This window comes from Arvicanthis niloticus, chromosome 30, assembly GCF_011762505.2.
Source record: "Arvicanthis niloticus isolate mArvNil1 chromosome 30, mArvNil1.pat.X, whole genome shotgun sequence".
NCBI lineage: Eukaryota > Metazoa > Chordata > Mammalia > Rodentia > Muridae > Arvicanthis > Arvicanthis niloticus.
The window spans coordinates 2,100,833-2,127,784 of NC_133438.1; the positions used below are offsets into that span (position 1 = coordinate 2,100,833).

General features: G+C 37.7%; 1 protein-coding gene and 2 pseudogenes across 1 annotated transcript; all 3 read left to right on the top strand.

Moving 5' to 3' along the window:
• Nucleotides 1–1,302: 1,302 nt before the first annotated feature.
• On the top strand, nucleotides 1,303–2,046 carry LOC143440551 (large ribosomal subunit protein uL10 pseudogene; annotated as a pseudogene).
• Nucleotides 2,047–12,413: 10,367 nt separating this feature from the next.
• On the top strand, nucleotides 12,414–14,804 carry LOC143440762 (vomeronasal type-1 receptor 4-like). Its single transcript, XM_076927546.1, has 2 exons — nucleotides 12,414–12,426; nucleotides 13,882–14,804. The coding sequence occupies exon 2, from the start codon at nucleotides 13,884–13,886 to the stop codon at nucleotides 14,802–14,804; it is 921 nt and encodes a 306-aa protein (XP_076783661.1). The 5' UTR covers nucleotides 12,414–12,426; nucleotides 13,882–13,883.
• A 3,067-nt stretch (nucleotides 14,805–17,871) lies between these two features.
• Nucleotides 17,872–26,910, top strand: LOC143440552 (protein LYRIC-like; annotated as a pseudogene).
• Nucleotides 26,911–26,952: the final 42 nt, after the last annotated feature.

The following is a 26,952-nucleotide window of genomic DNA, read 5'->3' on the forward strand; positions in this document are numbered from 1 at the left end:
ACCCTTGACTTATCTACATTCTTTCTCTGGTGGTTGCTATTATTTTCATGTATAACTCTAATTTTTAAACCTAATAGTTGTTAAACATTTTAACCACCCTTCTAACCTACCACCCACCAGAGATATTGGAAAAGAAAGGACACGGGGAAGTAGACCGGTTAGAAATGGTACTTTGAAGTAAATCCCATCTGCATTGTCAGGAAGTAAGTAGTTTAGTTTGGAGCTCAGCAGCGGCAGCTCGATCTAATTGTAAAACTTTATGGATATACCAGCAGTTAAGTTTAGTAGCGTTGGAATAGCAGTAGCAGTGGGAAAACCTAGCCCAATCAGCATGAGTCAGCAGGAGAAATTCAGACCACCAGGGATGCCAGGAGTTTTTGGCTTTCTCTCAGCAAAGCGAAGATCAGTGAAGACTCACACTAATAAGTATTATACAGGTAGCTCTACCAGCAAGCCAAGCTCTGCTCACAATCTTTTGAGTCTTATTTATACTCCTTCCAAATACCATGTCTCTTCTATGGGTCTTGCCCCACTATGTGTCTTGTGGATCTGTTTCATCGCTCTTCCAGTTGGTCTGAGTCCAAGAATGTGGCAAGAAGCAGCAGCACGTCCCCAGAAGTTTTTCTGGTGTGTTTCTATCAGTCTCAACAAAAGGAGCTCAACTATGCAATGTAAGAAAGACCAATGTAAGTGAAGACTCTTTCATCATGTGTCCACTCATGTGTTCGTTGATTGATCTGCCATACTGGACCCAGTGTTGTGGGGGACTGGCGAGGAATGGAGTCAGAGGTGCCAGAGGTGCAATGCAGCCCAAGCACACAAGGGCACAGCAGTACCAGGCAGTTTCGCATTGGCTGCTCCCACCTCGCGCCCGTGCCGTTCTCCCATGGCCGGCCAATAGTGAGGGGACCTAAGAACACTGAGTGCCACCTGTAGTGTTCCAGCCCACGCCTGGTGTTGTCTCCGCAGCAGCTCGCTCCTTAGAGCAGTGGCAGCTTCCTGGACAAGGCCCCGCCCCCACGTTGGCATAGTAACTCTTAATGACCACTTCTATCTAATTCCTTAGGGGTTATATAGGTTGATTTAAGTTGTTTATGGGATTTCAATTTAACTTTTGTAGGGTTTCTCTATCAAGAAAATTGTTCATTTCTTTTATATTTTCCATATTTGTGGAGTATGTGTTTTTGAGTAAGATTAAAAAATTTTTAAGTGTTAAGAGATATGATAGAACTCTCGCCAGGCGTCCTCGTTAGAATGACATCATCTTTAAAACCCGCGTGGCAATCCCTGAGCACCATCGTGATGCCCAGGGAAGACATGGTGACTTGGAAGTCCAACTACTTCCTTAAGATCATCCAACTTTTGCTTCACTGTGGGAGCAGACAATGTGCGCTCCAAGCAGATGCAGCAGATCCGCATGTCCCTCTGAGGGAAGGCTGAGGTGCTGATGGGCAAGAACACCATGATGTGCAAGGCCATCAGGGGCCACCTGGAGAACAACCCAGCTCTGGAGAAACTGCTGCCTCACATCCGGGGGAATGTGGGCTTCATGTTCACCAAGGAGGACCTCACTGAGATTGGGATATATTGCTGGCCAATAAGGTGCCAGCTGCTGCTTGAGCTGGTGCCATTGCCCCATGTGAGGTCACTGTGCCTGCTCAGAATACTGGGCTGGGGCCTGAAAAGACCTCTTTCTTCTAAGCTTTGGGCATCACCACTAAAATCTCCAGAGGCTCCATTGAAATCCTGAGTGATATGTAGCTGATAAAAACTGGAGACAAGGTAGGAGCCAGTGAAGCCCCACTGCTGAACACACTGAACATCTCCCCCTTCTCCTTTGGGATGATCATCCAGCAGGTGTTTGACAATGGCAGCATTTATAATCCTGAAGTACTGGACATCACTGAGTAGACCCTGTACTCTTGCTTCCCAGAGGGAGTCCACAATGTGGCCAGCATCTCTCTGCAGATCAGGTACCCGACTGTTGCCTCAGTGCCGCACTCATATCAGTCAGATATGTGCTCACATTGTAATCAGAAAGACTAAGACGGAACCTCAGTTCACACTTAACATTACGGCTCAAAATATTAGCATAAAATCCCAGTACATGGGAGGCAGAAATTGGGGTTGGTAGTATCTGCATGGATTTTTAAATTGTCTATGACACATCAGTAAGATACCCTGTCTAGAAAACTGAGGTGGCAGAACAGTAGAGTAAGGTTGCTGATGTTGAAATATGGCTCTTGTATGCCTTCACAACAGGAAGGGAGGAGGTGTCCATGTAGAAAGGCTTAAATAATAACAAAGGATATTCTTATATCTGTGTAATAACACTTCTGAAACCTTTGTGATGTGCAGTTTTGCTGCTAGCAGAAGCCTGCCTATTCTAAACTACCATCATAGTCTTTGCTCTCTTGCACATTGTTGAAAAAGATTCTTGGCAAGCATAAGCAATTACGGCATTTTGCTTTTTTCTTTTGTTACTTGTAAGTAGTTTGCTGTGTTTGGTATTTCTATGAATTGTTTGTATTGGTGCACTAAATCACAACTGGCAACAAAGTAGTGAATGTCCTTGTCATCCCCAACACTGAATAGAGCATGGCTTAGCACTGAATCTTTGTATCATCTCAACTTCTCCAAGGAACACACTGAGCCCTCCAAGGACTCATGGAAAAGGTTCCTTCTAACTTGTCACCATTGCTTTCTTGAATTGCTTTATTGGGGTAATTTGTTCTAATTTTACTCTGAGATAATATTAAAGCAAAGTAATTTGAAACTAATTTTTAATCCTTCAGTTAGATGGTGATGTACACAGGTAGTTATTATAAAAATGACAATTTGTCTGTTTGGAAAAAGGCTAGAGAATAATAAATGTATACATTGTATACTCAGAGACTGTTCACAATCATAGGAAAGCCTGAGCCATTCCCCACAGGATACAATTGTGTTTCCAAGGTGTACACCAATAGAGTATCTTTACTTTTATGTCAAGATGTTGGAAATAACAGACTGAAGAAATAGATGGTATAGGGCACATTGGTTCTATTTCTAGTTTTTAAAGTTAAAATCTAAAACATGGTCATGTGTAATAGAATCCACTTCCTGCAATATGGAGGCTACTTCCTGCTAGGTTATACTGCTTTCCTGATAGGTCCAAATATGTTTCATTATGTATCTACAACTTCCACTTGATAGTTCCCATTTTTGAGACTGTAATGTCTTTTTTTCTGTTGCTTTTCTTTTACCACTTAGGTTCATTAAAAGACCCTAGTATTCAAATCCTAAGTACAAAACTAGACATTTACATAGGTCTTAGGATAGATTATCTAAATAAATCATCACAAATCTATGTAAAGGAAAGTTTATAGTGTATATAAAATGCTTTTTATGTCAATAAGAAAGAAAAAGGTTTATAGGTCTATTCTTTTTTTAATTCTTTAAAAGAATGCACCTAAAGTGTTCTTTAAGGAGAATTTCTTCAAGGATGAGCAAAATAGAGTTTTAAGCACACTCATCTTTCATCTTCATGAATAGACAGCAAAGGAAGAATACATTTCTGTGATTTACACACCTCAAATTAGTCAGGATCCTGAATGAGCTTGCTGATGGAACTCAAAAGGAGAAATCTGTCCAGTGACGAGTTTAGTTATCTTTTTTCTAATATTTACACTGATATGAATGAATAGTTTGCCCACATATATGTATGTGTACCACCTGTATGACTAATATTTATGAAGATCAAAAAAGCTTAGGAAAACCTGGGATGGCAGCTAATAACCAACAAGAGATTTCTGTGATCTCAACTGGATCTTCTGCAAAAGCAGGATCTGGTTTCCTAGTTGAATTCTCCAACTATAGGTTAGACATTTTTAGGAAAGTATATTTTATTCATGGTCAAAAATCATTCGTGATAGCTAACACTAACAGCATCTAGCCAATAACTGACTATAAATTCTGTAATGCAATACAATGATTTCTCTACTATATGAAGCCAACAAAGAGTGACACACTCACAACATGGATGAATTATTTCAAAACCTTGACCTGGAGAATGAATTGCACATAGATCTATGGCATCTCCATTCTCCCATATCACTTAGTACTTGGAATTTTAAAATAAAATGTAGACATGCCACACCAGCATGTGGTCGAAGAGGAGGGTTTTTATTGTAGATTTGAAAGAAAGAACAGCCAGAGGCGTCTAGAAGTGTTTGGAGCACAGACAGAAAGTAGGACAATAGATATGGCCAGTACACTTAACTGAGCCAGAAGAGGAAAATAAGGAAAAGCAAGAGAAGAACTGAAGACAGAGAAGAGAGGGCCAAGGAGATCAAGAGGAAAATGTGCCTTGAGAAGAACCAAGAGACACAGGATCGTGAGAAGAAACAAGAGTCCAAAATCTCATGGACAAAATGTCTGGGTCTACAGAAAAGAGAAGCTGGTGGAAGGGAAAGGAAAGTCATGTCTAGAGAGATTCAACTTAGATGTCAGGGGTATTACTTAGAGGAGCCAGTACTTTTGTAAGTTGAACTTGCAATATTGTGGGAGTCTTCCAGCCTGGATCTCGTGAGACACATTAATAGGCACCTCAGTTAGCCCTTTTCCATGCTTGTCTTTGGAAGCAAACAACTTTGAGATGCTGAAACTATCTAGAATGTTGGGTGATAGCAAAAGGCTCTCCAGGGGCAAGGTCATGCAACTTGCTTATAATTTAATAGCAACAAATACTTGTTCCTTCTGAATGACTCCCTGCCACACCCTTTGTGCTTCAAAGATTGACAGGATAGTTCCCTTCGGATTCCTAATTGCTTCCTTGGAGTTACTCGTGTAATCTGTACTACCTGCCTTGTTGTGCTTTCTTTTCTGACATGAACTCAGGACCAAGGTGTTTGAAAGTTACTTCAAATTCTTGTGGAGATGATGTCATCATGTTCCCAAGACTGAGATTAAAATGACCAATCGTCTGGGAAAGAATACCAGGAGATCATAAACTTTTAAGTGTGGGAGAGTGTTTCACCACAGTTTCAGCAGAAACTTACTTCTCATCGTAACAGCCACCTTGATGGTGTCATCCAACACTGAGGTGAGTGACCAGAACATAGGAGTAGTAAGAACTAAAGACATTAGAAAGCAGGTTTTGGAGAAGCCACACTTGTGCTACGGAAGCAGTTTATTTTCTTCCCACTTGCCTCTCTTACTTGTGGTTGTACTTAAAATTTATATTAAGATTTTCTTGCCAAAACTCTATTGGAAAAAAGTATAGAGGAAATGAAGGTAAAAGACAGAAAGAAAGGAAGGAAGGAAGGAAGGAAGGAAGGAAGGAAGGAAGGAAGGAAGGGAGGGAGGACGAAGGATGGGCTCAGGTCATAGTTAAGATAGGAGACAGGCACTGTGGTGTTGTTCAGGAAGTAGAAACATGAATGGGATTTTGGATAAAAATGAGGTATAGCCAACTCAGTGCAGAATAGGCTGTCTCCAATCCTCCCTAAACTGTGTGGATCCTCTTCCTCCCATTAGGGGCTGCTGAGTCTCTTATCACTGACAACACCTCATTTTCTCCTTTCTTCTTGTCTTAGCCTCTATCTTTCATCTCTGCCTCTCTCTGTCTCCATCTTTCTCATCCCATCTCTATCTAATTTTCATGTCTCTACATAGCTTTTAGTTTTTTAAGGGAAGATTTATTTGGATTCTTCATTTTTGTTTATTTATGACACTGGGAACCACAATCAGGACCTTGCAATAGCTGGACATACCGTGGTCTACATCTCTATCCTACCATAAATAGCTTGAATAATTTTATTCTGTCTGTTTTCCTACTCACCAATTTATAAACTTCTGGAAAATGCTAATTACTATATTTATGTCTAAAGAGCTGAATGAAAATAATGAATGGAAGAGAATACTGATACTAGTAAGTTTTTTCAATTAATGATAGAATTATAAGGTGATTTTTGTATTAGGAAAAGAAAATTTATGGAATCATCAAGATTAATAGTTACATTGAATGAATCACATGAAAGTAAGAAATGCATGTTAGGGGTATTTTTTATTTCTTGATACTTCAGGTAGTCTGAAATATGAAAGACAGTTTTGTGATTACTTTTATGTTTCACTATGTATACCATAAAATTGTTTGTTGTATGCTTCTAGCTCACATGTTATCTGCAAGAACATACACAAAAAGTGTTCTCGTCAGATAAAGCCTGTCCATGTACTCCTGTCTACTTCTGGAAAAAAGACACAGGTATATTTTGCTTTCTCTATTCTTATTATAATCATCACTGTCTAGACTTTCAGAAGATATCATATATCTGCCTGTTATCATAGATTGCTGTATATATATGGAGCCGAAACTAAAACAACAAAAACAAAGTTCTACCATATTATATACATATTTAATATGCCAATCTCTCTTCCTTATAGACCAAAATGCAGACTTATCATTGTGACCATCAAATCAATATAAGTAGCCTATGAGCCCATGGAAGTTTTTCACTTTATGTAACATTGTAGTTCTGTACCATACAACATAACCTGAACTTCACATATATTAACCACAATCCCCTTATATGTAAGATAGAACTAATGTCAAACTATAACCTTTTATCATAACGATTGTTAGTGTGTAGTCCAGTCATGTCAAAAATAATCTTAATGTTTTGAAGCTTAGCTCCAGAGCATTTTCATCACAAACCAAAAACTCTGTGTCCTTGAAAGCCTTGTAAATCTTCATTCTAATGTCCTTTAAATTTGCATTACACAATTCATTTATTGTTAGGGAAGAAGGGGCATGTGACGCTTAGGCAGCATACATGTATGAAGGTTTGAAGATATATTTTGGGAACTGGGTCTCTCCTTCCATCATGATCCCTGGTCATCAGATTAAGTAACAAGCACCTTTACCTGCTGATTAGTCTTGCTGATCCTCCTCATTTAAGTATCTGTGTATTTGCAGTTGATCAGTGTAGTCACAAGAACTAGATAGAATCATTCAGCAATATAACTGATGAGAGCATTTAACACAGGGTCTCTTGTAGCTACCTATGTTTTAAAGTGTGTCAAATTTGTGTACACCATGTTGTCTTCATACATTTTTGTTCTTGGTGGTGGTGGAGGTAGGTAGATACATGGGATGTTGCATCTTTTAGCTAATTTGAAAGTTTTTGTGGAAGTGACTAAAGAGGTACCTCTTTAAGAATACTGTTTTGATCCATTCTTACTCATATTAGAAGTAGAATTGGTGGATAAAATAGCAATTCCTCACTCATATGAAAAAATATACTATATATGCATATGGCATTTATGCCATGAAAAATTCTGTCAAAAAAGGTATTTATAATAGCAACAAAATTAATAAGACATGAAATGTAGGTATTACCAATGAACTGCTTTTAGGAGGAAAATTATTATAATTTAAAATATATTCTAGAAAAGAGAAATGGACATTAATGCCATATCTTCCAGGACAAGTTCATGGACACAAACAAGACTCTTTTCATGCAAAATGTGACAACACAGCCATTGTTTCACCAAGAAATAAATACTATAAATATCATTTCTCTGCAACTTGTCATAGTGATATAAAATTCATATGAAAAGAATAGGACTGTAGCTCAGAGGAATAGTGTTCATTTTTCATGCATGAGAGTCAATCCACAGTCCTAGTACAAAAAAATTCCTATAGAAGAGAACTAATATATGAAGACCATGGCAATTTTAAATATTGAATGTAAGTTGTTAACATTGCATTGACTGATAGATTATATAGCATTATTAAATAGCAAAGTTTCTATGATTTCACAATCTATTTAGTTTTACATTTTATTTTAATTAGCATACATATATTTAGAATTCATCCTGATATTTTCAAACAAGTATCACATTAACCATTATTACTATATAGTTCAGTCATGTCAAAAATGATACCAATGTTCTGTAGCTGGGCTTTAGAACACTTTCATCACAAACCCAAAACTCTGTGTGTCCTTCAAATCATCTCCTTGCAACTCTGTCAATCATCATTCTAACATCTTTTAAATTTGAAATACACGATTCGTTTACTCTCCTGTTATTCTTGCCTCTTTTCCTCTGATACTGTCTCACCCCTATATATCCTTTATAATTCTTTTACTTTAATGACACATTTGTCTTATTACCCTCCTCTTGATTCCCCAACACTTGTTTATTTTTCTTTATCTTTTGATCTCTTCTCTCATTTCATAGTCTATAACTACTTCCTTTCAACACGTTATCATTCTGTCATTCACATCTCTGTTTGACAGAGTGTGTGATTTCCCCCTAAGTCTATGCTACCTTGCTAAAAAAACCTTTGTAATTGTGTATCGTTTCTGACAATTTCATGATTTCATCTACAGATTAACAAAATTCTGCTCTGTATAGATACCACACTTTCATTATCCGCTGATGTACATAATTTCTCTGCTATTGTGAATTATGCAGCAGTTAATATTGATGTACAGTATCTCTGTGGTAGGACATACAATCCTTTGCATATATACCCAGACATTATATAGATGTGCTATATTGCAATCATATTTTTATTTGATTAGAAAATATTTATATTTATTTTGATACTGAATATAGTTCTTAACTTTCTTTTATTATAGAATGAGAATTCTATTTTTCCACACTGCTGCAAGCATTTGCTGTGGTCTGTTCTCTTGATGTGAATCATTATAAGGGCTGCAATGGAGTAATAAAGTATTTGTAATTTGCATTTCATTGGTAGGCAAAAATGTTGAATACTTTAAAAAACTATTTATTATCCATTTGTGTCTTGTCTTTAAAGAAAATCTTGACAATTTCTTTAACCATTTGTTGATTGGAATGTTTGTAGAAAGACAGTTTAATATTTATTTCCCTTAAAACATTCTACGTTTCAAGATCATGAGTGAAAAACAGAAGTCAATGATTTTCTCCTATTTAGTAGGTCATATCTCCAGTAAGCTGGTAGTTTGCTTTAATGTGCCAAATTCTGATAATCCATTTCTACTCATTAATTCTTTATGCATTTTAGTGCTATTAGGATGGTTACCGCTACATACATCTTGTATTTCTAATATTTTCTTCTGAGAGATTTAGCATTTTCGCTTTACAGTAATTTAACATTGATTTTTTGTGTAAGGTGAGAAGATTTAGACATAATCCCATTTTAAAGGTGTATATTCATTGTACACTAACTCATACATGATCAAAAATTCTAACCAGAGTCACACCAACTATTGAAGAAGGATGTGATTCTGTCTTCCTGAAGTTCATCCTAAGAACTGCTAACACTCAGCAGGGAATTGATGTATAATGCCTGACTCTGTATGTATCTTTCTTTTTCAACACTGGTTATTCAGAGATTCAGGAACACTAAAATTGGAAGCTGGCAATTATTTTTCAATTTTGTTAAATAGAAACAATCCTAATTGTATATAGCTTCTATAACATTTTAATTTCCTATAGAGTTTATAGTAGAGTTCTTTTCCTCTAAATATTGAACTAGATAGGACACGTTTACCTACTCAGCAGTCCACTGTTCCCTTATCATTTTAGTTTCTGTGTATTTGTAATTAAAGACTATAATTACAAAAACTAGAAGAAATCACATAGCAATATATTTGCTCATAACACTTAACACAGGGCCTCTTGTGGTTCTTTTTAGAGTGTGTCAATTTTCTTTCTTTTTTTCTTTAATCTTTTTTATTTACAGTCTAGTCTTTATCCCACTCCTGGTCCACCCTCTGACTGTTCCTCATCTAATACCTCCTCCCCACCCTGACCTCCACTCCACCAGAGCTCCCCATCCCCTGGGGCCTCAAGTGTCTTGAGGATTAGGTGCATCTTCTCTCACTGAGTCCAGACCAGGCAGTTCTCTGCTGTATGTCAATTTTCTTTTTAAGGATAGATGCTATAATGTTGTTTGTGCCATGTCTTCTTCACATGGGTTTTTTATTTTTGTTTTTGATGGATCTATGATTTGATTACATCTTTCAGCTGCTTTGAAAGATTTTGGTGTGGAAGCAACTAAGGAGGTGCCTTTTCACAACCCTGATTTCAGTTCTTTTTCACTCATACCAAGAACTAGAATTAGTGGGTAAAGTAGCAATTCTTTCATATGCAAAAGTATTCTATGTGCATTGGCTATCTACACTATAAGGAATTCTTTCAGAAATATATTTATAATAAAAATCAATAAAACATAACAAATGCATTACTATTAGGAAGAAAATTATTACAATTTAAAATACACTTTATAAATCACAGAGAAATGTACATTTATGCCATGATCTGCAAGTAAAACACAAGTGTATTCTATGCAAAAAATGACAACACATCCACTGTATCATCAAGAAATAAGGATTATAAACATCATTCTTCTACAACTTCTCATAGTGATATAAAATTCATATAGAAAGAGTAAGACTGTAGCTCAGTGGCAGCATGCTTATCTTTCATACATAAGATTCTGGGTTCAATCCTGTTCTTCCAGTATAATACAATTCTTATAAAAGACAAAGAAGACAAAAATAAATGTGTTAATTTTAAGAATTGAGTGTAAATTGTTAACATTGCATTGACTATCAGAACTGTTATTATTAAATAGCAAAATTGATATGAAACAATATATTCTTTACTTTGCAATGTTTTTCCTTACAATTTTAATTAGTAAACATAATATTAGATTTTATTATGACATTTCAAAAACAACTTTTTTTTAAGTTCTTCTTCTAATCTTTTTTCTTCCAATCCCCTGATACCATCTCTCCTCTGTCTTTATCCTTTATAATCCTTCTCACTTTAATGAAACACTTGTCCTATTCCATTCCCCTTGATTCTTCAACACTACCTTTTTCAACATCATTTGATCTCCATTCTGGCTTCACATCCCATAACCACTTTCTCTTAACACTTATATACATATGGACATTGTGATCCACATCCCAGTTTGAGAAAGCATGTTTTCCCCAAAGTCTATGTGATTTTGTTAAAATCTTTGTAATTTCATAGAGTTTCTGAAGATTTCATGATGCCATCTTCCTCTAAAGATTAACAAAATTCTGTTTTTTATAGATACCACATTTCCATTATCTGCTGAGAAACATCTTTTCTTTACCATTGTGAATTATGTCTGTGGCAGGACATATAGTCCATTGGGTATATGCCAAGAAATTATATAGCTATGTTATATTGTTATCATTTAAAAATAACTTTGTATATATTTCTATAATGAACTAAGTACTTTATGCCCTTTCATTATAGAATGGGAATTTTTTTTTTCCCCATGCCATTGTCAGCATTTGTTATGGTCTGTTCTCTTGATGTTAATAATTCTTAGAGGTGCAATGGACTCTAAAAGTATTTGTAATTTACACTTCCTTGATAGGTAAATATGTTTAATACTTTTGAAAACCATTTACTGCCCATTTGTACTATATCCTTAAATAAATCATTGCCCATTTCATGAACCTGTTTTTTGACTAGAAAGTATAACTTTATACAGTCTAAATTTTAAGTTACTGATTGAAATACAGAAGTCAATGATATTCTCTTAATCAGTAGGTTATATCTCTCCTTGGCAGGTAGTTTCTTTTAACCTGCAGACAGCTTTTAACATCAAGCAGTTCTACATGTTAATTCATGCAGCATTTCCTGTGCTATTAGTACTGTTGCCTCTACCTACATCTTGTATTTCTACCATTTTCCTCTAAGAGTTTTATCATTTCAGTGATTCATCTTTAGATTAATTTAACATAAATTTTTGTACACGGTAATGTTTATATAGACATAATTGCTTCTACAGATATACAAAAAGTCACCCAGGATCCGAAAGTCTAATCACTGAATCAAAACAAATATTTATGAAAGAAGTGAATGTGACTTCCTGAAATTCTTCCTGAGAACTGCTGAGACTCAACAGGGCATTGGTATGGAATGCCTGACCTCTCATTTACCTTTCCTACTTAATGATAGTCATTCCCTGTGTGGCTTTGTGTCCTCTCATGTCCCCAGGTCTTTGTACAGCATTTGTTATTATAATTAGCAGGAGTTGATGACCTAACATGTAGGAGATCCAGTAACACCACAATTGGAACTTGGTAATTACTTTTCAATTTTATTGATTAAAAACAATGCTAATTTCTATAGCTTCTACAACTTTTTACTTTCCGACAGAGTTTACACTAGGGTTCTTTTTTCCCATATACTAAGCTGCATGAACTCCTGATTTTATTTCTTTTAATTTGTTTTTAATAACATCTGTTTATGATGATCTCTCTTTGTGACTTTGATTTAAAACCCCTCATTGTATTCCCTTAATTATTGATGATTCTGAACTTTTTGTATACATTTTGAATATTTCTGACTCTATAGGAAATTTATCCAAGGCATGAAACAGGTTCAATTTATTTTATAGTTTAGGTTTTTCTAAACCTAAATTTAATTTTAAATATTCTTTTTACTTGACAGAAAAGTTAGTTGTTAAGAGTGCATACTGATGTTACTATGTACTGGTGTAAGAAAACTGCTAATTAAGATCAAACTCTACCATTGACTGTAAACCCTTCCTAGGCTGAGTGCATAATGGGAGTATTCCCTTCACTAGTAGGGCTTCTCTTTCTTTGACCTTGTCTGGGAAATTCTAAGGCCACACATATCCCTCTACCTGAATATAAATGTCATATAGCCTCAAATAGATATCAAACTTAATTTCTTTTCTCCTAATAAAACCTATTTAGCCAGCACCTGAAATTTCTGAAGTGCTTCCCACGCTAATTGGGCATTTCAGGTACTCTTAACTTCCAGCCTTTGCCAAATTTTAGATGTTCCTACCCCCAGTTTCCCCAAACATTTTAAGCCTTGAATCACCCTAAGTAACATTGATCTGCCTCCTGATAGCTGGTTCTAGTATGCTCATTCACCATACAAATATACAAAAAGTCACCCAGGATCCGAAAGTCTAATCACAGGGCTTCTGAAACCCCCGTTCATCTTCTCTGCTCCCACTGCCCTTGTGGACTGAATTGATCAACAGTATTAGAGAGTGGGAAGATCCACATGTTAGTGGTCAGTTCCTAGTTCCTCCTGCTGGTTCACAACTGTCTATAAATCAAGCTATAGGAGGCATAAAGCCTCTGTCCTCCATTGGCTTTCAAACTGACATACAACCTCCCAAACATACACTTAATTAAAAACATTGGATGTAAAGTATAATGTATATTTCCTGACTAACAAAGGGAATGTCCCTTTATTCAATATGCCTACTCATTACAAGATAAATCTTAAAATACAGTATTCCTTTTCTCCACTCATTCATTGTAAATATGCTTTACACATATTTTCTTTTGTTCCTCTTTATGAATTTGGAAATCTGTTTTATGTGAATTTTATAAATAATGGGACAGTTTAATTATTTTCTCTGAAAATAGACCTGGAAACATAGGGTTTAGGAAAAAGAAAGAAAAGAAAAAACACATTAATTTTATTATTTGGTTTTTGTTCTACTTTTTAAATAATAGTTTTGTCTGTGTGTAGCCTTGCAGTCTTAGAACTAGCTCCTTAGATTATATTAACCACAAATTCATGGAACTGTCTGTCTATGTCTCTTCAGTCCTAAAATTAAAAATGCACACTACCACATCCAGAGAAAACATTAAACTTGGGTAAACATATAAATTTTTTATTCCACTGAAATAATAGAGAGTATCTTATTTATAAAGAAAAAACTTATAAACACTCAGTTTTCAGTGAGAGAGCCCTATAAATACAATAAAATGATAAATGTTTCTTTAAGCTAACTTCAGGAAGTAATGCACACACATAATGCATTTGCAGAGTCTTTAGAACATAATAAATGTATTTAATTTTTAAAAATAGGAATGAAAATGCCTTCTGAAAACTTTGCAATGGGAATTTTCCTCTTCTCTCAGATTACAATGGGAATGCTTGCCAATTCCTCAATACTATTTTATTATGTCATTTTAATATTCACTGGGAAGCATTTAATGCCCAAAGACCTTATTATAGAGCACTTGACTTTTGCCAACTGCTTGTCTATCATCTCAAAAGGCATTCCACGGACACTGTCAGATTTGGGATTTAAGAATTTTCTGGATGACATCGGGTGTAAACTGATAATGTATATTTCCCGAATAACAAGGGGAATGTCCCTTTATTCAATGTGCCTACTGAATTGTTTCCAAGCAATCATAATTAGCATCAACAACTCCAGGTGGATGAAGCTTAAATACAGAGCAAGCAAGTACATTGGTCCCTCCTGCTCGGTCAGTTGGCTTGTGCACCTGTTTCTAAACATCTTTATTCCAGCAAGAGTATTAGGCCCCATTTACAAGAAAAATGCTACTAACTGGGTGAGTTATGGATACTGCTCATTGTTTTCTTCTTGCAGCGTGACAACTGTACTGTATATGTTCTTACTATCCTTTTTTGATGTCCTGTGTCTGAGTCTCATGGCCTGTGCAAGCATCTCCATGATACATATCCTCTACATACATAAGAGACAAGTCAAGCACATCCGTAGTACTCGGCACTTTCTAAAAGTCTCACCTGAGGACAGAGCCACTCAAACTGTCCTCCTCCTACTGTGCATTTTTGTCATCTCTTACTCATTCTCCTCCATTCTGACTGTCTTAAGGACCTGCTCCGAATATCCAGTGCTCTGGGGAATAAATGTATTTACATTTATAGAAATATTTTTTCCCATATTTTGCCCCTTTGTTCTTATCACAAATATGAAGTCTAGTTTTATTCTGCTTTTACCCTGCTTTGGTAAGAGATAAGTTCTTCCAAGTATGACGTGAGCCCTGGTCATCTTTTTACTATTTTAGATTGTCATATTCTTTTATCTGTTGTACAGTACTAAAACTGTAATTAAATTCAATTATTAAGCTTCCTATAACTAACTCATTCATCATGTGTAGTGGTCAGCACTCTTTATGCTAGAACCATTTTATAGATGTCTTACTTATTTTTCTTGTACCTCAGACAAAATTCCTGACAAAAACAACTCAAAGAAGGGAAGGTTTCTTTCCCTGCACATTCTGAAAGTTCTATTGATCATGGTAAGATAGTAACAGTGGAGAAGATGGATTTGTGGAGAGAGGAACATAAAGTACATGGTAACATTACATTCACAGGCAGCAAGTACAGACTTAAATTCCTTTTTTCTGTTCTATGGCCCTTTTAATTAAGACTCTCCATCCTATGACATAGTATCACCCAGAGTCAAAATGGGATTTTTATCCTCAAGTGAAACTCTGAAATATCCTCACAGTCATATCAGCAATGAAGTGTGAGGATCACAAGTGCATGTTGTCAACTTGACACATATACATATTATTTTTAACTATAAAAATCAATCTTTTAATAAAAGTCATATTTTAAGATCAAAATGGCACAAGTTTCTCATCTTTAAAATGCATAATTAATCATGAGGAGAAAAGTTCAAAATTTACACAAAAATTCCAAAACAGAATCAAGAAAGATGTATATGTATTCATATACATACATATTATGTATAAATGTATATTTTTGTGTATATGTATATATATGTAAAACCTCAAAATTTTATGTTCATTGTATATTTTAATTGTTTAAGAAAACGTCTTAAGATTATATAAACTAAGAAAATAGATGAGGATGGGCAGATGGGATAACTAACATTAAGGATGATTGAAAATCAATATGGAAAGTCTCTGCACACATGTCTGTGTGAGTATTTATTTGGGCTTATTATATAAAGAGTATTATGCTCTTCTTAGGAGCAATATGTTGCCAACTAAAAGCCATATGTGAAATGTCTACTTTTGAGTTTTTGATCTAAGTATCTGGAGAACCCCCTCCACCCCCACAACAGTTCAAACTATTGACATTACTCTTGGTTACCAACCAGAAATACATTTTGGCTGGATATACCACACACTTTGGAGCTGGAACATGAGAAATTAAGTTCATATTGACCAAGATGTATCCCTGGTAGGTATATTCTGTAGCACTTCAGACATATTCAGGATGTTCAAGAAAGAAAGTTGTTAATACCCTTACCTAGCTGTGAACACTAATATTCAACAATGACCCTCTTAGTAAGGTACTCCCATGGTTACGTTAGTAGCACAGCTATTACTAGGGGGTAGCCAGCTACATTCTGGTTGGATGCTTACTCTATGGTAACAATTCTCAACCTGTGGGTTGTGATCATTGGAAAATACACATTTCCAATTGTCTTGGTAACTGAGACACTACTGAGTAGCAATATTAAAATTGTAACAACAAAAGTAGATGATGATAGTGGGTTGCTAAAGCCAGAGGAAATATGTATTCTCCAATGGAGATTACCCACAGATTGTGAACCACTTGTACTAGAGAAAGCCTGGTGCTGCAAATTATACCAGAAATCTATGATAGAGGATTACAGGCCACATGGATACAAAGAATACCACTATTTTGGTAAGTGGGCACAGTGTCAAACTTCCCCCTAAATTCATATATCTGTAGTCCAAGATAGGCATATCACTCAGAACTCATCAGAGAAGTTTCTGTGTGGTGTGAACATGGTTATCACACTGACCAAAGTGCAGAGAATGAGTGACTCTGTAATGCCTAGTCACAAATGAGATATCTATATCCATTACTTTTGCAGCAATTTTCAGGTAACATCTTGGAAAATAGGATGAAAAAATGAAATAGACAGATGTGAAAGAGGACCAGAGAAGAATAGTACCTACTGTCTATGACAGGACTACTGAACTCATCAACTCACAACAGCTGTGGTTGTCTGCATAAGACACACAATATTAGACCAGATTATATCCTTGCATGAGAGTGGTCCTCATGAGAATCCAGCCCTAACTGAGGATCTATTGACAGTTCATGGCTTTTGGGCAGGGAAAGACAGTTTTTCATAAAAGCATGGTGACTAGTTGGTCAGTCAAGCCTCAATGTAAACCTCATACACCTATGAGTATATGGACAGTAAAAATAAGTTTATGAATTATAAAAACAGAATATATGAAATTGGAAGTGATTGGGAATGATTTAGGATGACAAGCAAAGAGTGATGAAAGTACATTGTATGCATATATGGCATTCTCAAAGAATTAATGAAAATATTGTATTTAAAAAGTGATCCAATAGTTATTCCAGCCATCACTCCAGTTACTTTGCTGGAGGCTTGGACTGTTCCACAGAGCACAGCCCTCCCAACATCTTCCATAGGCTCCATATTCCAGCCTATAATTTTAACAGAAGATTTTTGTGTTACCTGAGGCCATGCCAAACTAGGGACTACACTGATACTTGGAAACCCAGAGAAAACATTGGCACCCAAATTCTCATAGACAACATGGGCTTCAATAGTATCAGCAAATCCTACTGGATCTGCAGACTCAGTGAACACCAAACCACCCACCTGTTCCCTCAGGACAGAATTCAAGAGAGGAAAAAGAAATCAAGGCAAAAACATCCAAAAAAGCATCCATATAACAAACATACAATTAGAAACTTGCACTTACACCTATAATAACACCAAACACAGATAACTAGAGGACCCCAGAAGAACACAATCAACAATAGCCATGGGGATATGGTACGAGAGCTCTGCTGCTTTACTACAGCAAGCCCTGGACATGCCAACATGGCCGACACACAAGAAAGTAACCTTAAATCTAATCCTATGAAGATGGCAGTGTCACACGAATAGGAAATGAAGAAATTCCTTCAAGAAATCCAGGAAAATGCAAACAGTTGGGTGGAGGAGATGAATTAAAATGTTCAAAACATGAAAATAAAAATGGAAGCAATAAATGAAACACAAAGTGAGGGAATCCTGGGGATGGAAAATTTTGGTAAATGGGCAAGAAGTACAGACACAAGCATTGCCAACAGACAGAAGTACAGACACAAGCATTGCCAACAGACAGAAGTACAGACACGAGCATTGCCAACAGACAGAAGTACAGACACGAGCATTGCCAACAGACAGAAGTACAGACACGAGCATTGCCAACAGACAGAAGTACAGACACAAACATTGCCAACAGACAGAAGTACAGACACAAACATTGCCAACAGACAGAAGTACAGACACAAGCATTGCCAACAGACAGAAGTACAGACACAAGCATTGCTAACAGAATGCACGATATGGAAGAGAGAGTCTCATGTGTAGCAGATGAGATAGAAGAAATTCATATTTTAGTCAAAGAAAATGTTAAATGTAAAAAGGTCCTGACACATAACATCCAGAGAATCTGGGCCAATATGAAAAAAAAAATAATAAAACAAACCTAAGAGTAATAGGAATAGAAGGGGAAGATTTCCAGCTGAAAGGCCTAAAAAATATGTTCAACAAAATCATATAAGAAAATATCCTTAATTTAAAGAAAGAAAGGCCTATAACAGTACAAGATGCTTTCAGAACACCAAACGAGCTAAACCAGATTTTAAAAAAAGTTCTCTGTCACATAATAATGAAAACATAAATGAACAGAAAAAGAAATAATATTAAACTGCAAGGGGAAAAGTCCAAGCAACATAAAGCCTTTTACAATTACACCTGACTTCTGGACAGAGACTCTAAAATTTAGAAGAGCCTGGACAGATGTCTTCTTACAAATTCTAAGAAATCACAGGTGCTACTGTACTCAGCAAAATTTTCAATCAAAATAGATAGAGACAGCAAGATATTTTATGACAAACCCAAATTTAAATGCTATATATCCACAAATCCAGCCCCGCAGAAGAGACTAGAAGGAAAATTGTAAACCATGGAGGCTAATTACAACCATGAAAACACAAAAAAGAAATAATTTCACACTAGCAAAACTAAAAGAAAGGGACCTCTCTCTCTCTCTCTCTCTCTCTCTCTCTCTCTCTCTCTCTCTCTCTCTCTCTCTCTCTTTCTCTCTCTCTCTCTCTCATGAAAACCGAAACATCAGCACCATCAACATCAAAATAAAAAAATTAGCAGTCATTGGTCCTGAATATCTCTCAACATCAATGGACTTAACTCCCTAATAAAAAGACACTTCCTGACAGAATTGCTGAAAACACACGCAGACACACACACACACACACACACACACACACACACACACACACAAAACCAGGATCTTTTCTTCTGTTCCATACAAAGGCACACCTCAACATTAAAGAAATAAATTTCATCAGAGTAAAGTGTTGGAAAAAGATTTTATAAGCCAATGGACCCAAGAAGCCAGCTGGTATAGCCATTTTAATATCAATAAAATAGACCTCCAACTAAGCTTAATCAAGAGATGGGAAAAACTCTTCAAACTATCAAAGAAAAAAAATCCATCCAGATGACATCTCAATTCTGAATATCAATGCACCAAATCTAGGGGCAGTCGCATCTATAAAAGAAACACTACCAAAGCTTAAACCACACATGGAACCCCATATATTAATATTGGGAAACCTCAATACTATGGACTCATCAATGGACAGGTAATCCAGAAAAATAGTAAAGTGAGAAATAATGGAACTAACACACATGGAACTCACATGGACCTAAATAATATTTATAGAATGCTTCATTCAAATACAACAAACATATCTTCTTCTCAGCACCTCTCCAAACCTTCTCCAAAATTGACCATATACTCATTCACTAAGCAAGTCCAAATAGCTATAAAATTTTTGAAATAATCCCCCTGTATATTATCAGACAACCAGGGGTTAAAGCTGGACTTCAACAATAGGCACAACAAAATCCTACAAGCTCATGGAATCTGAACAACTCAGTATAGAATGTCAGCCGGGTCAAGGAATCAATAATGCAAGAAAGTAAAGATTTCATAGAATTCCTGAAGTTCTGAAAATGAATTCACAATGAGTCAAAACTTCTGGGAAACAATGCAAGTGGTCCTAAGACGAAAGTTTATAGATAGATCTCATGCAACCAATTTAACAGCACATCTTCTCTCAAACACAAAGAAGCAAACAAATGGGTAAGAGTAGAAGGCAAGAAATACTAAAACCCAGGGCTGAAATCAACAAAATACAAACAAAGAGAACAATACAAAGAACCAATGAAGCATAAATTGATTCTTTGTTAAAAATCAACAAGATAGAGGCAGGCAGATTTTTGATTTTGAGCCTGGTCTACAGAGTGAGTTCCAGGGCAGCCAGCCAGTGGTACACAGAGAAACCCTGTCTTGAACCACCCCCCCCCCCAAAAAAAAAAATTTAACAAGATAAACTCTTATAAAAACTAAGCAAAGAGCACAGAAAGAATATCAAAATTAATAATATCACCCCTCCCTTGGTCTTTTTTGGCTGGGGCAGACACCTAGCTGGTCTGTTCCTGTGAAGACATCATATCCTGAGCCATCCTAGAGGAATCGCTGCACTCAGAACAAAGGGTAAAAACACTCCTGCATAACCATATGCCCCAGAGCTACAAATGGAAGCCTGAGGCACTCAGGACCCATCACCCACCCAAATCCCGCCCCTCCAGAATACTACTCCCCTTCCGACCCTCACTTGGACCTTTTGGCTTGGGCAGACACCTAGCTAAGCTGGTCTGCTCCCATGAAGACACCATATCCTGAGCCATCCTACAGGCACCACTGCAATCCGAGCAGCAGGATTTCAGGATCCCAGAGGAAGCCTAAGTCCCAGGAGCTCTTCCACCCCAGAGATCAGGATCACAGAGTCATCTGGACTCTGAGGAGTTCTGACACAAGCAAGATAACTGGAAACACAGGCTCCAGTCAGAGACAGTGAGTGCAGGTAGCGCTAGAGTTAACCAGATAGTGAAAGGCAAGCACAAGAACATAAGCAACAAAACCCAAAGTTACCTGGCATCATCAGAAGCCAGCTCTCCCACCACAGGAAGTCCTGGACACCCTATCACACAAGAAAAACAGGATTCAGATTTAAAATCACTTCTCATGATGAGGATAGAGTATTTTTTTTTTTGAGGATAAAGTATTTTAAGAAGGGCATAAATAATGCCCTTAAAATAAAAAATACAGAAGAACACAGGAAAACAGGTAGAAGCCCTTAAAGAAGAAACACAAAAATACCTTAAAGAATTACAGGAAAACACAACCAAACAGGTGAAGAAATTGAACAAAACCATCCAGGATCTAAAAAATGGAAGTAGAAACAATAAAGAAATCACAAAGGGAGACTACCCTGGAGATAGAAAACCTAGGAAAGAAATCAGGAGTCATAGACACAAGCATTACCAACAGAATACAAGAGATAGAAGAGAGAATCTCAGGTGCAGAAGATACCATAGAAAATATCAACACAACTATAAAAAAAATGCAAAATGCAAAAAATTCTTAACACAAAACATCCAGGAAATCAAGGACACAATGAGAAGACCAAACCTAAGGATAATAGGTATAGATGAGAGTGAAGATTCCCAACTTAAAGGGTCAATAAATATCTTCAACAAAATTATAGAAGAAAACTTCCCTAACCTAAAGAACTAGATGCCCATAAACATACAAGAAGCCTATAGAATGCCAAATAGACTTGTCCAGAAAAGAAATACCTCCTGTCACATAATAATCAAAACACCAAGTGCACAAAACAAAGAAAGAATATTAAATGCAGTAAGGGAAAAAGGCCAAGTAACATATAAGGGCAGACCTATCAGAATTACACCAGACTTCTCAACAGATACTATAAAAGCTAGAAGATGCTGGACAGATGTCATTCAGACTGTAAGAGAACACAAATGCCAGCCCAGGCTATACTATACCCAGCAAAACTCTCAATTACCATAGGTGGAGAAACCAAGATATTCCATGACAAAACCAAATTTACACAGTATCTTTCCACAAACCCAGCATTACAAAGGATAATAGCAGGAAAGCTTCAATACAAGGAGGGAAATTATACCCTAGAAAGAGCAAGAAAGTAACCCTCTTCCAACAAATCCAAAAGAAGATAGTCACACAAAGATAACTTCACCTCTAATAACAAAATAAACAGGAGACAACAATCACTGTTCCTTAATATCTCTTAACATCAATGGACTCAATTCCACAATTAAAAGCTAACGGACTGGATACGTTAAACAGGACCCAGCATTTTGCTGCATACAAAAAATTAACCTCAGTGACAAAGACAGACTCTATCTTAGAGTAAAAGGCTGGAAAACAATTTTTCAAGCAAATGGTCTTAAGAAACAAGCTGGAGTAGCCATTCCAAAACCTCCAGCCTGAGAACACAAAGGGAGGAACTCATGGCTCCATCTGTATAGGTAGTTGAGGGTGGCCTTGCCAGGCATCAGTGGAAGTGGACAGCCTTGGTACCTGAAAGTTTGGATTCCCTAGTGTTGGGGAATTCTAGAGCAGGGAGGCAGGAATAAGAGTATGGTGGGAACACACCCTCAAAGAAACTCCCAGAATTATATGGATTAGACATGACAGAGGCAGGCCTCCAGAAGACTAGATTCTAGACTTCAAGAAAAAAATTATCTTGATACTAAAATTTGTTTTGAGAATTGTATATTGCAAAATACACAGCCTTGGTGTATCTACTCATCAAGCAAGCTGAGCAGACCTGCTTGAACCTCTGATGTCCTGGAATTCCAGCTGGATGCAGTGAAGACACAGATGTCAGAGGCTTATCAATTTACCCTTCCCCTGCCCCTCTTCTAATATCTCAATGCCCATAATCAGCTTGAAGAAGTTAATGAGGAGTCGGCATCACTATTCCCTGGGCTTGGGGACTGAGGAGGTTAATATTGAGGAGGAGCTAGGTGGAGAGAGAGAGAGAGAGAGAGAGAGAGAGAGAGAGAGAGAGAGAGAGAGAGAGAGAGAGAGAGACAGAGAGAGACAGAGAGAGACAGAGAGAGATGGGGGGACATGGAGGCAAATGTTCATGTGTCTGCGCTGGTCAAATATAGTTGGTATATCTAGGTTGGGTATTGGGTTACACTTCTGATTGTATGAGCATCTTGTTATTGAGCATTACCAAACTTATAAAGCCTTTGATTAACATTAAAAAATTGTATAAAAGCAAAAAGGAAAAAGGGTGAGATGAAATAGGGATTTTCTAGGGAGGGAAAATGGGGAAAGGGGATGGTATCTAAAATGTAAATAAAATATCCAATAAAAAATAAATAAAAAAACAAAAAATAAAATAGCCAATAAAAAAATAAATGAAAAAAAATTTAAAAAAGAAAAAAAGGGGAAAAAAGAAAAAAAAGTTGCTTTTGTCTCAGGCATTTTGTCACAACACAGAAAATACAGGTAAGATTTAAATACTACAGGTAAAATGCTTAGCATAATAAACATTTAATGCCATAACATAATCGTCTATTAACAATTTTCTGTATTATAATGTTCTAATATACTAAATTTGTTTTATTTTTCATTCAGATGTTCTTTTTACTGTTTGCATTTAATTTTTCATATGGCTTATTTTGTCCCACTTTCAAAATTAATGTCAATGTACCAGTTCATATATGGGTCAAATAAGCCCCATCATAGCATCTGCAAAAAAAAAAAATGAAAGCAAGGTGGTAACTTTTCTGTCAGTCCTTGGAGCACAGAGCTCATGGCAGAGAGATGTACAGAAGGAACGGGGCTTTATTGCTACGAACATATAAGCAAGCTGCATGGCTTTGCCCCTGGAGAGAGGTTTCCTATCCTGCAGCATCCTACACAGTTTAAAAATCTCAATTTTGTTTTGTTAAGTTTTTGTCTTGTTTCCAAAGACACTCCAAATGGTTAACTGGGTGCTTGTTAACACATCAAAGGGGATGCTGGCTGCCAAATTATCATAGCATTACAAGTACCTCTCACTGAGTCCTGGCACCTCTCAGCACCTCTCTGCCCCCTAAACCTTTCTAGCCCTGAGCTCTCTTCCCTTCCCTCAGCTTCTCTTTCCAAGAAGCCCAGACAGTTTGACCATGTATTCTTGAGCTCTCGGTGCTTCTTTTGATCTTCTTCGTCTTTGAACTTTGTTTTCTTGGTTCCCTTGGCCTTCTCTCCTTTTTCCTTTTGCTCACACTGCCTTTCTCTCTCCTCATGGCCGGGTTCAGTCTACTATCCATGTCTAGTATACTACTCTCCTTTTCTGACCCTTACACTTCTAGTTGCCTCTGCCTCTTATCTCCCTCACATCTACGATAAATAAAAACCGTCTCCACAAAGATACCTTGGAATTGTCAGGTCCACATTTCCATTCAAAAACTTCCAAATATTATGGGGCATGAGAGAAGAGAGAGGTCATGAGTGTGGGTGCATTGCATCCTTCAGGTCTAGTTTTCCAGATGATTCCTCCACGTTGTGTGTGTCACTCTGTCGACTTTCATGCCGTAGAGTCCTCCACTGTATGTGTGTATAACAATTTATATTCACAATTGACGGGCAGATGCTCTTAGTGTGGGCAATGATGAATGGGGCTGCTGGGAACTTTGCTGTGGTTGAATCTAGGTGTACACAGGCATGAATAAAGAAAAGATTTATATCAGATGTGGCTTCGGGAGCCCCTGCACCCAGCTTGGCTCACATCCTGAACCACCAAATGCACTGCCAGAGAACAACAGCAGGGCCTAGCGCTGGCACTATGATGCCTAGCAGGACCTCTGAACTCACTCAGTCCTGCCACCCTGTTCTGGTGGCCGCAGCTTGAGGCTGGCTGAAAGCACTCAGCCCTTCAAAATCCTGAGTTAGGAGGGACCAGGATGTACTAGGCCTAAGGCGCTGCGGCCCTCTTAGGTTTCTACGACACCTCCAGCTGCTGGAGTCTCTGACAGGAGAGAAGGTGGATGCAAGGAGCTAGCAGGATCAGTTGGCCCAGGCCCGAGAAGGGTTCTGTTTGACTGAGAGAGTTGCCCTCAGACAGCCTCAGGTTTTCTGAGGGTGCACACCAAGTTGGGCCTTGACCTGAGGCTGGAGTCAAAGGGGTTCTCCCGGGTGGTTGATGCTGCTGGGCACCTGTGGGCTTGTGCTGCTCTTACTTCTATGCTAGAGCTTCTCCCCGCGGCTTTTAACTGCACAGGCCTGAAGCAAAGGAGCCTGCCTTGCAAGCCAGAGAAGGTAGCCCGCAAGCAGGAGGAAGGAGCCACTTTGCCTCAGTCCACAAGGATCCTGTTCCACTGAAGAATCTCAGAAGCCAGGAGCAAAAGAAGGACCAGAAGAGGCTTCCTGAAAAGCCCAAACCAGATGGACAGACTGATGAAGTACAGAAGGATGAAGTTGTTAGAACTCCCTTAAGTATAACAGCAAAGAAACCACCAGAGACATAAAGGGAAAATGAAAAGTCAAATTAAAATGAGAAGAACAAAGTCAGATGCTTAAAGCAGATCAGAACACTTCATACCATGATGGAAAGGGAGTTGATGAAGGAGCCTGGAGAACTAAAATTAGTCACAGAGAGAAACAGTGTAAAGGCGACAAACTGCTGATTGATTCTGGCTCATTGGATTCAACTAGCCCTGGTGTTGTATTTTCTAAAAACGTAAGGGAGAGCAGGAATATGTTTGGTAGAGGGGCAGTGTGGTACAGGGGTAGGGAGTTCCTCTGCAGGACCATGAAGAGGCATTCCTTCCCCCTGAGGTACCAGCCACACAAAGGGTATAGTATACAGTTTATTTAGAGGATAGGGAGAAGAGTTGAGGAGGTAGTAGAGACAGAAAGAGGGAGAGGGAGAGGGAGAAGTAGAGGCTGGCCATGCACACATGGCGGGGGTGTAGATGGGGGAGAGAAGAGACAGAGAGGGAAGAGGGTAAAAGCTTATGTTTGCAAGAGATCGAGGAGGGGGCAAGCAGCCCCTTTTATAGTGAGTTAGGCATACCTGGGTGTTGCTAGGTAACTGTGTGGCAGAGCCTAGAAGAAATGGTATCATCTGGGATAGAGAATGGCATCAGCTACCACTGAGCAACTTACAGCACCATTTCCTGTTTATTCCAAGACGAATAAAGGCAATTCTCATCTAAATGTTCAAATTAACAACTTTAAGTCTGGAAAAGGAGATTCTAAAATTCAGGATTCTTCAGAGTGGAATGAAAATTTTAGTGGAGGAGGCAGGAGTGAAAAGTCTGAAAAATTCACCTCACCATTGAGAGCAGGTGAGGGGAAGTGGAACTCTGTCCCACCTGCCTCTGCAGACAAGAGGACAGCAGAGCCATCTGCTTGGACTCAAGACACCAGTGATGGTAATGAAGATGATAAAATCCGGGGAAGGAACTGGAGTGATCACTCAATATTTTCTGGCATTGTGTTCTCTGCTGAGCCAGTTTTTCAGACTACCACTTTGGATTATCAGCCGTATCAACCATAATCAACCATGCGTCAGCCATAATCAACCCTATATCGATGATGAATGATCTGGGTTAAATAGTTTGTTCTGATCCCAGCTTAGACTGAAATGCATCATCAGAGAAGTGGGGGAACTGGGTAGATGAAGAAAGATCTTCACTTCTGAAGTCCTGGGAACCAATTTCTAATGATCAAAAGTTTTCACATGATGATAAAGAAAAAGGAGAGGGAGCTCTACCAAATGGACCATCTGAAAAGAAAAGAATAAAAGAAGAAGAAAGGTAAAGGTAACTCTCTCACACAGGATACAAAAGAACCAGAAAAGGACATTAGAGAAGAGCTTCTAGTGAATTCCTCCAAAGCAAGAGAAAGCTTGCTCCCTAAAGACCATGAGCACTAGTGATCCAGCAGAAGTATTGGTCCAAAACAGCCAGCCTATCAAGACTCTTCCACCTGCTAACTCTGCCAGGACATTTGATACCTTATCTAAAGAGACTCCCCAAGATACTCGAGCTCATCCCAAGTGTCACAGATGTTACAAGGAACAGACACAGATATGCCCGTGTCAAATGCTAAGCAAATCAGTGCGCTTCCATCACCAAATTTAATAATAACTGAAAATTGCCAAAACAAATAAAAAGAAGGAAAAGGCCAGGCGGGAACTGTGATTTCTTTTTTC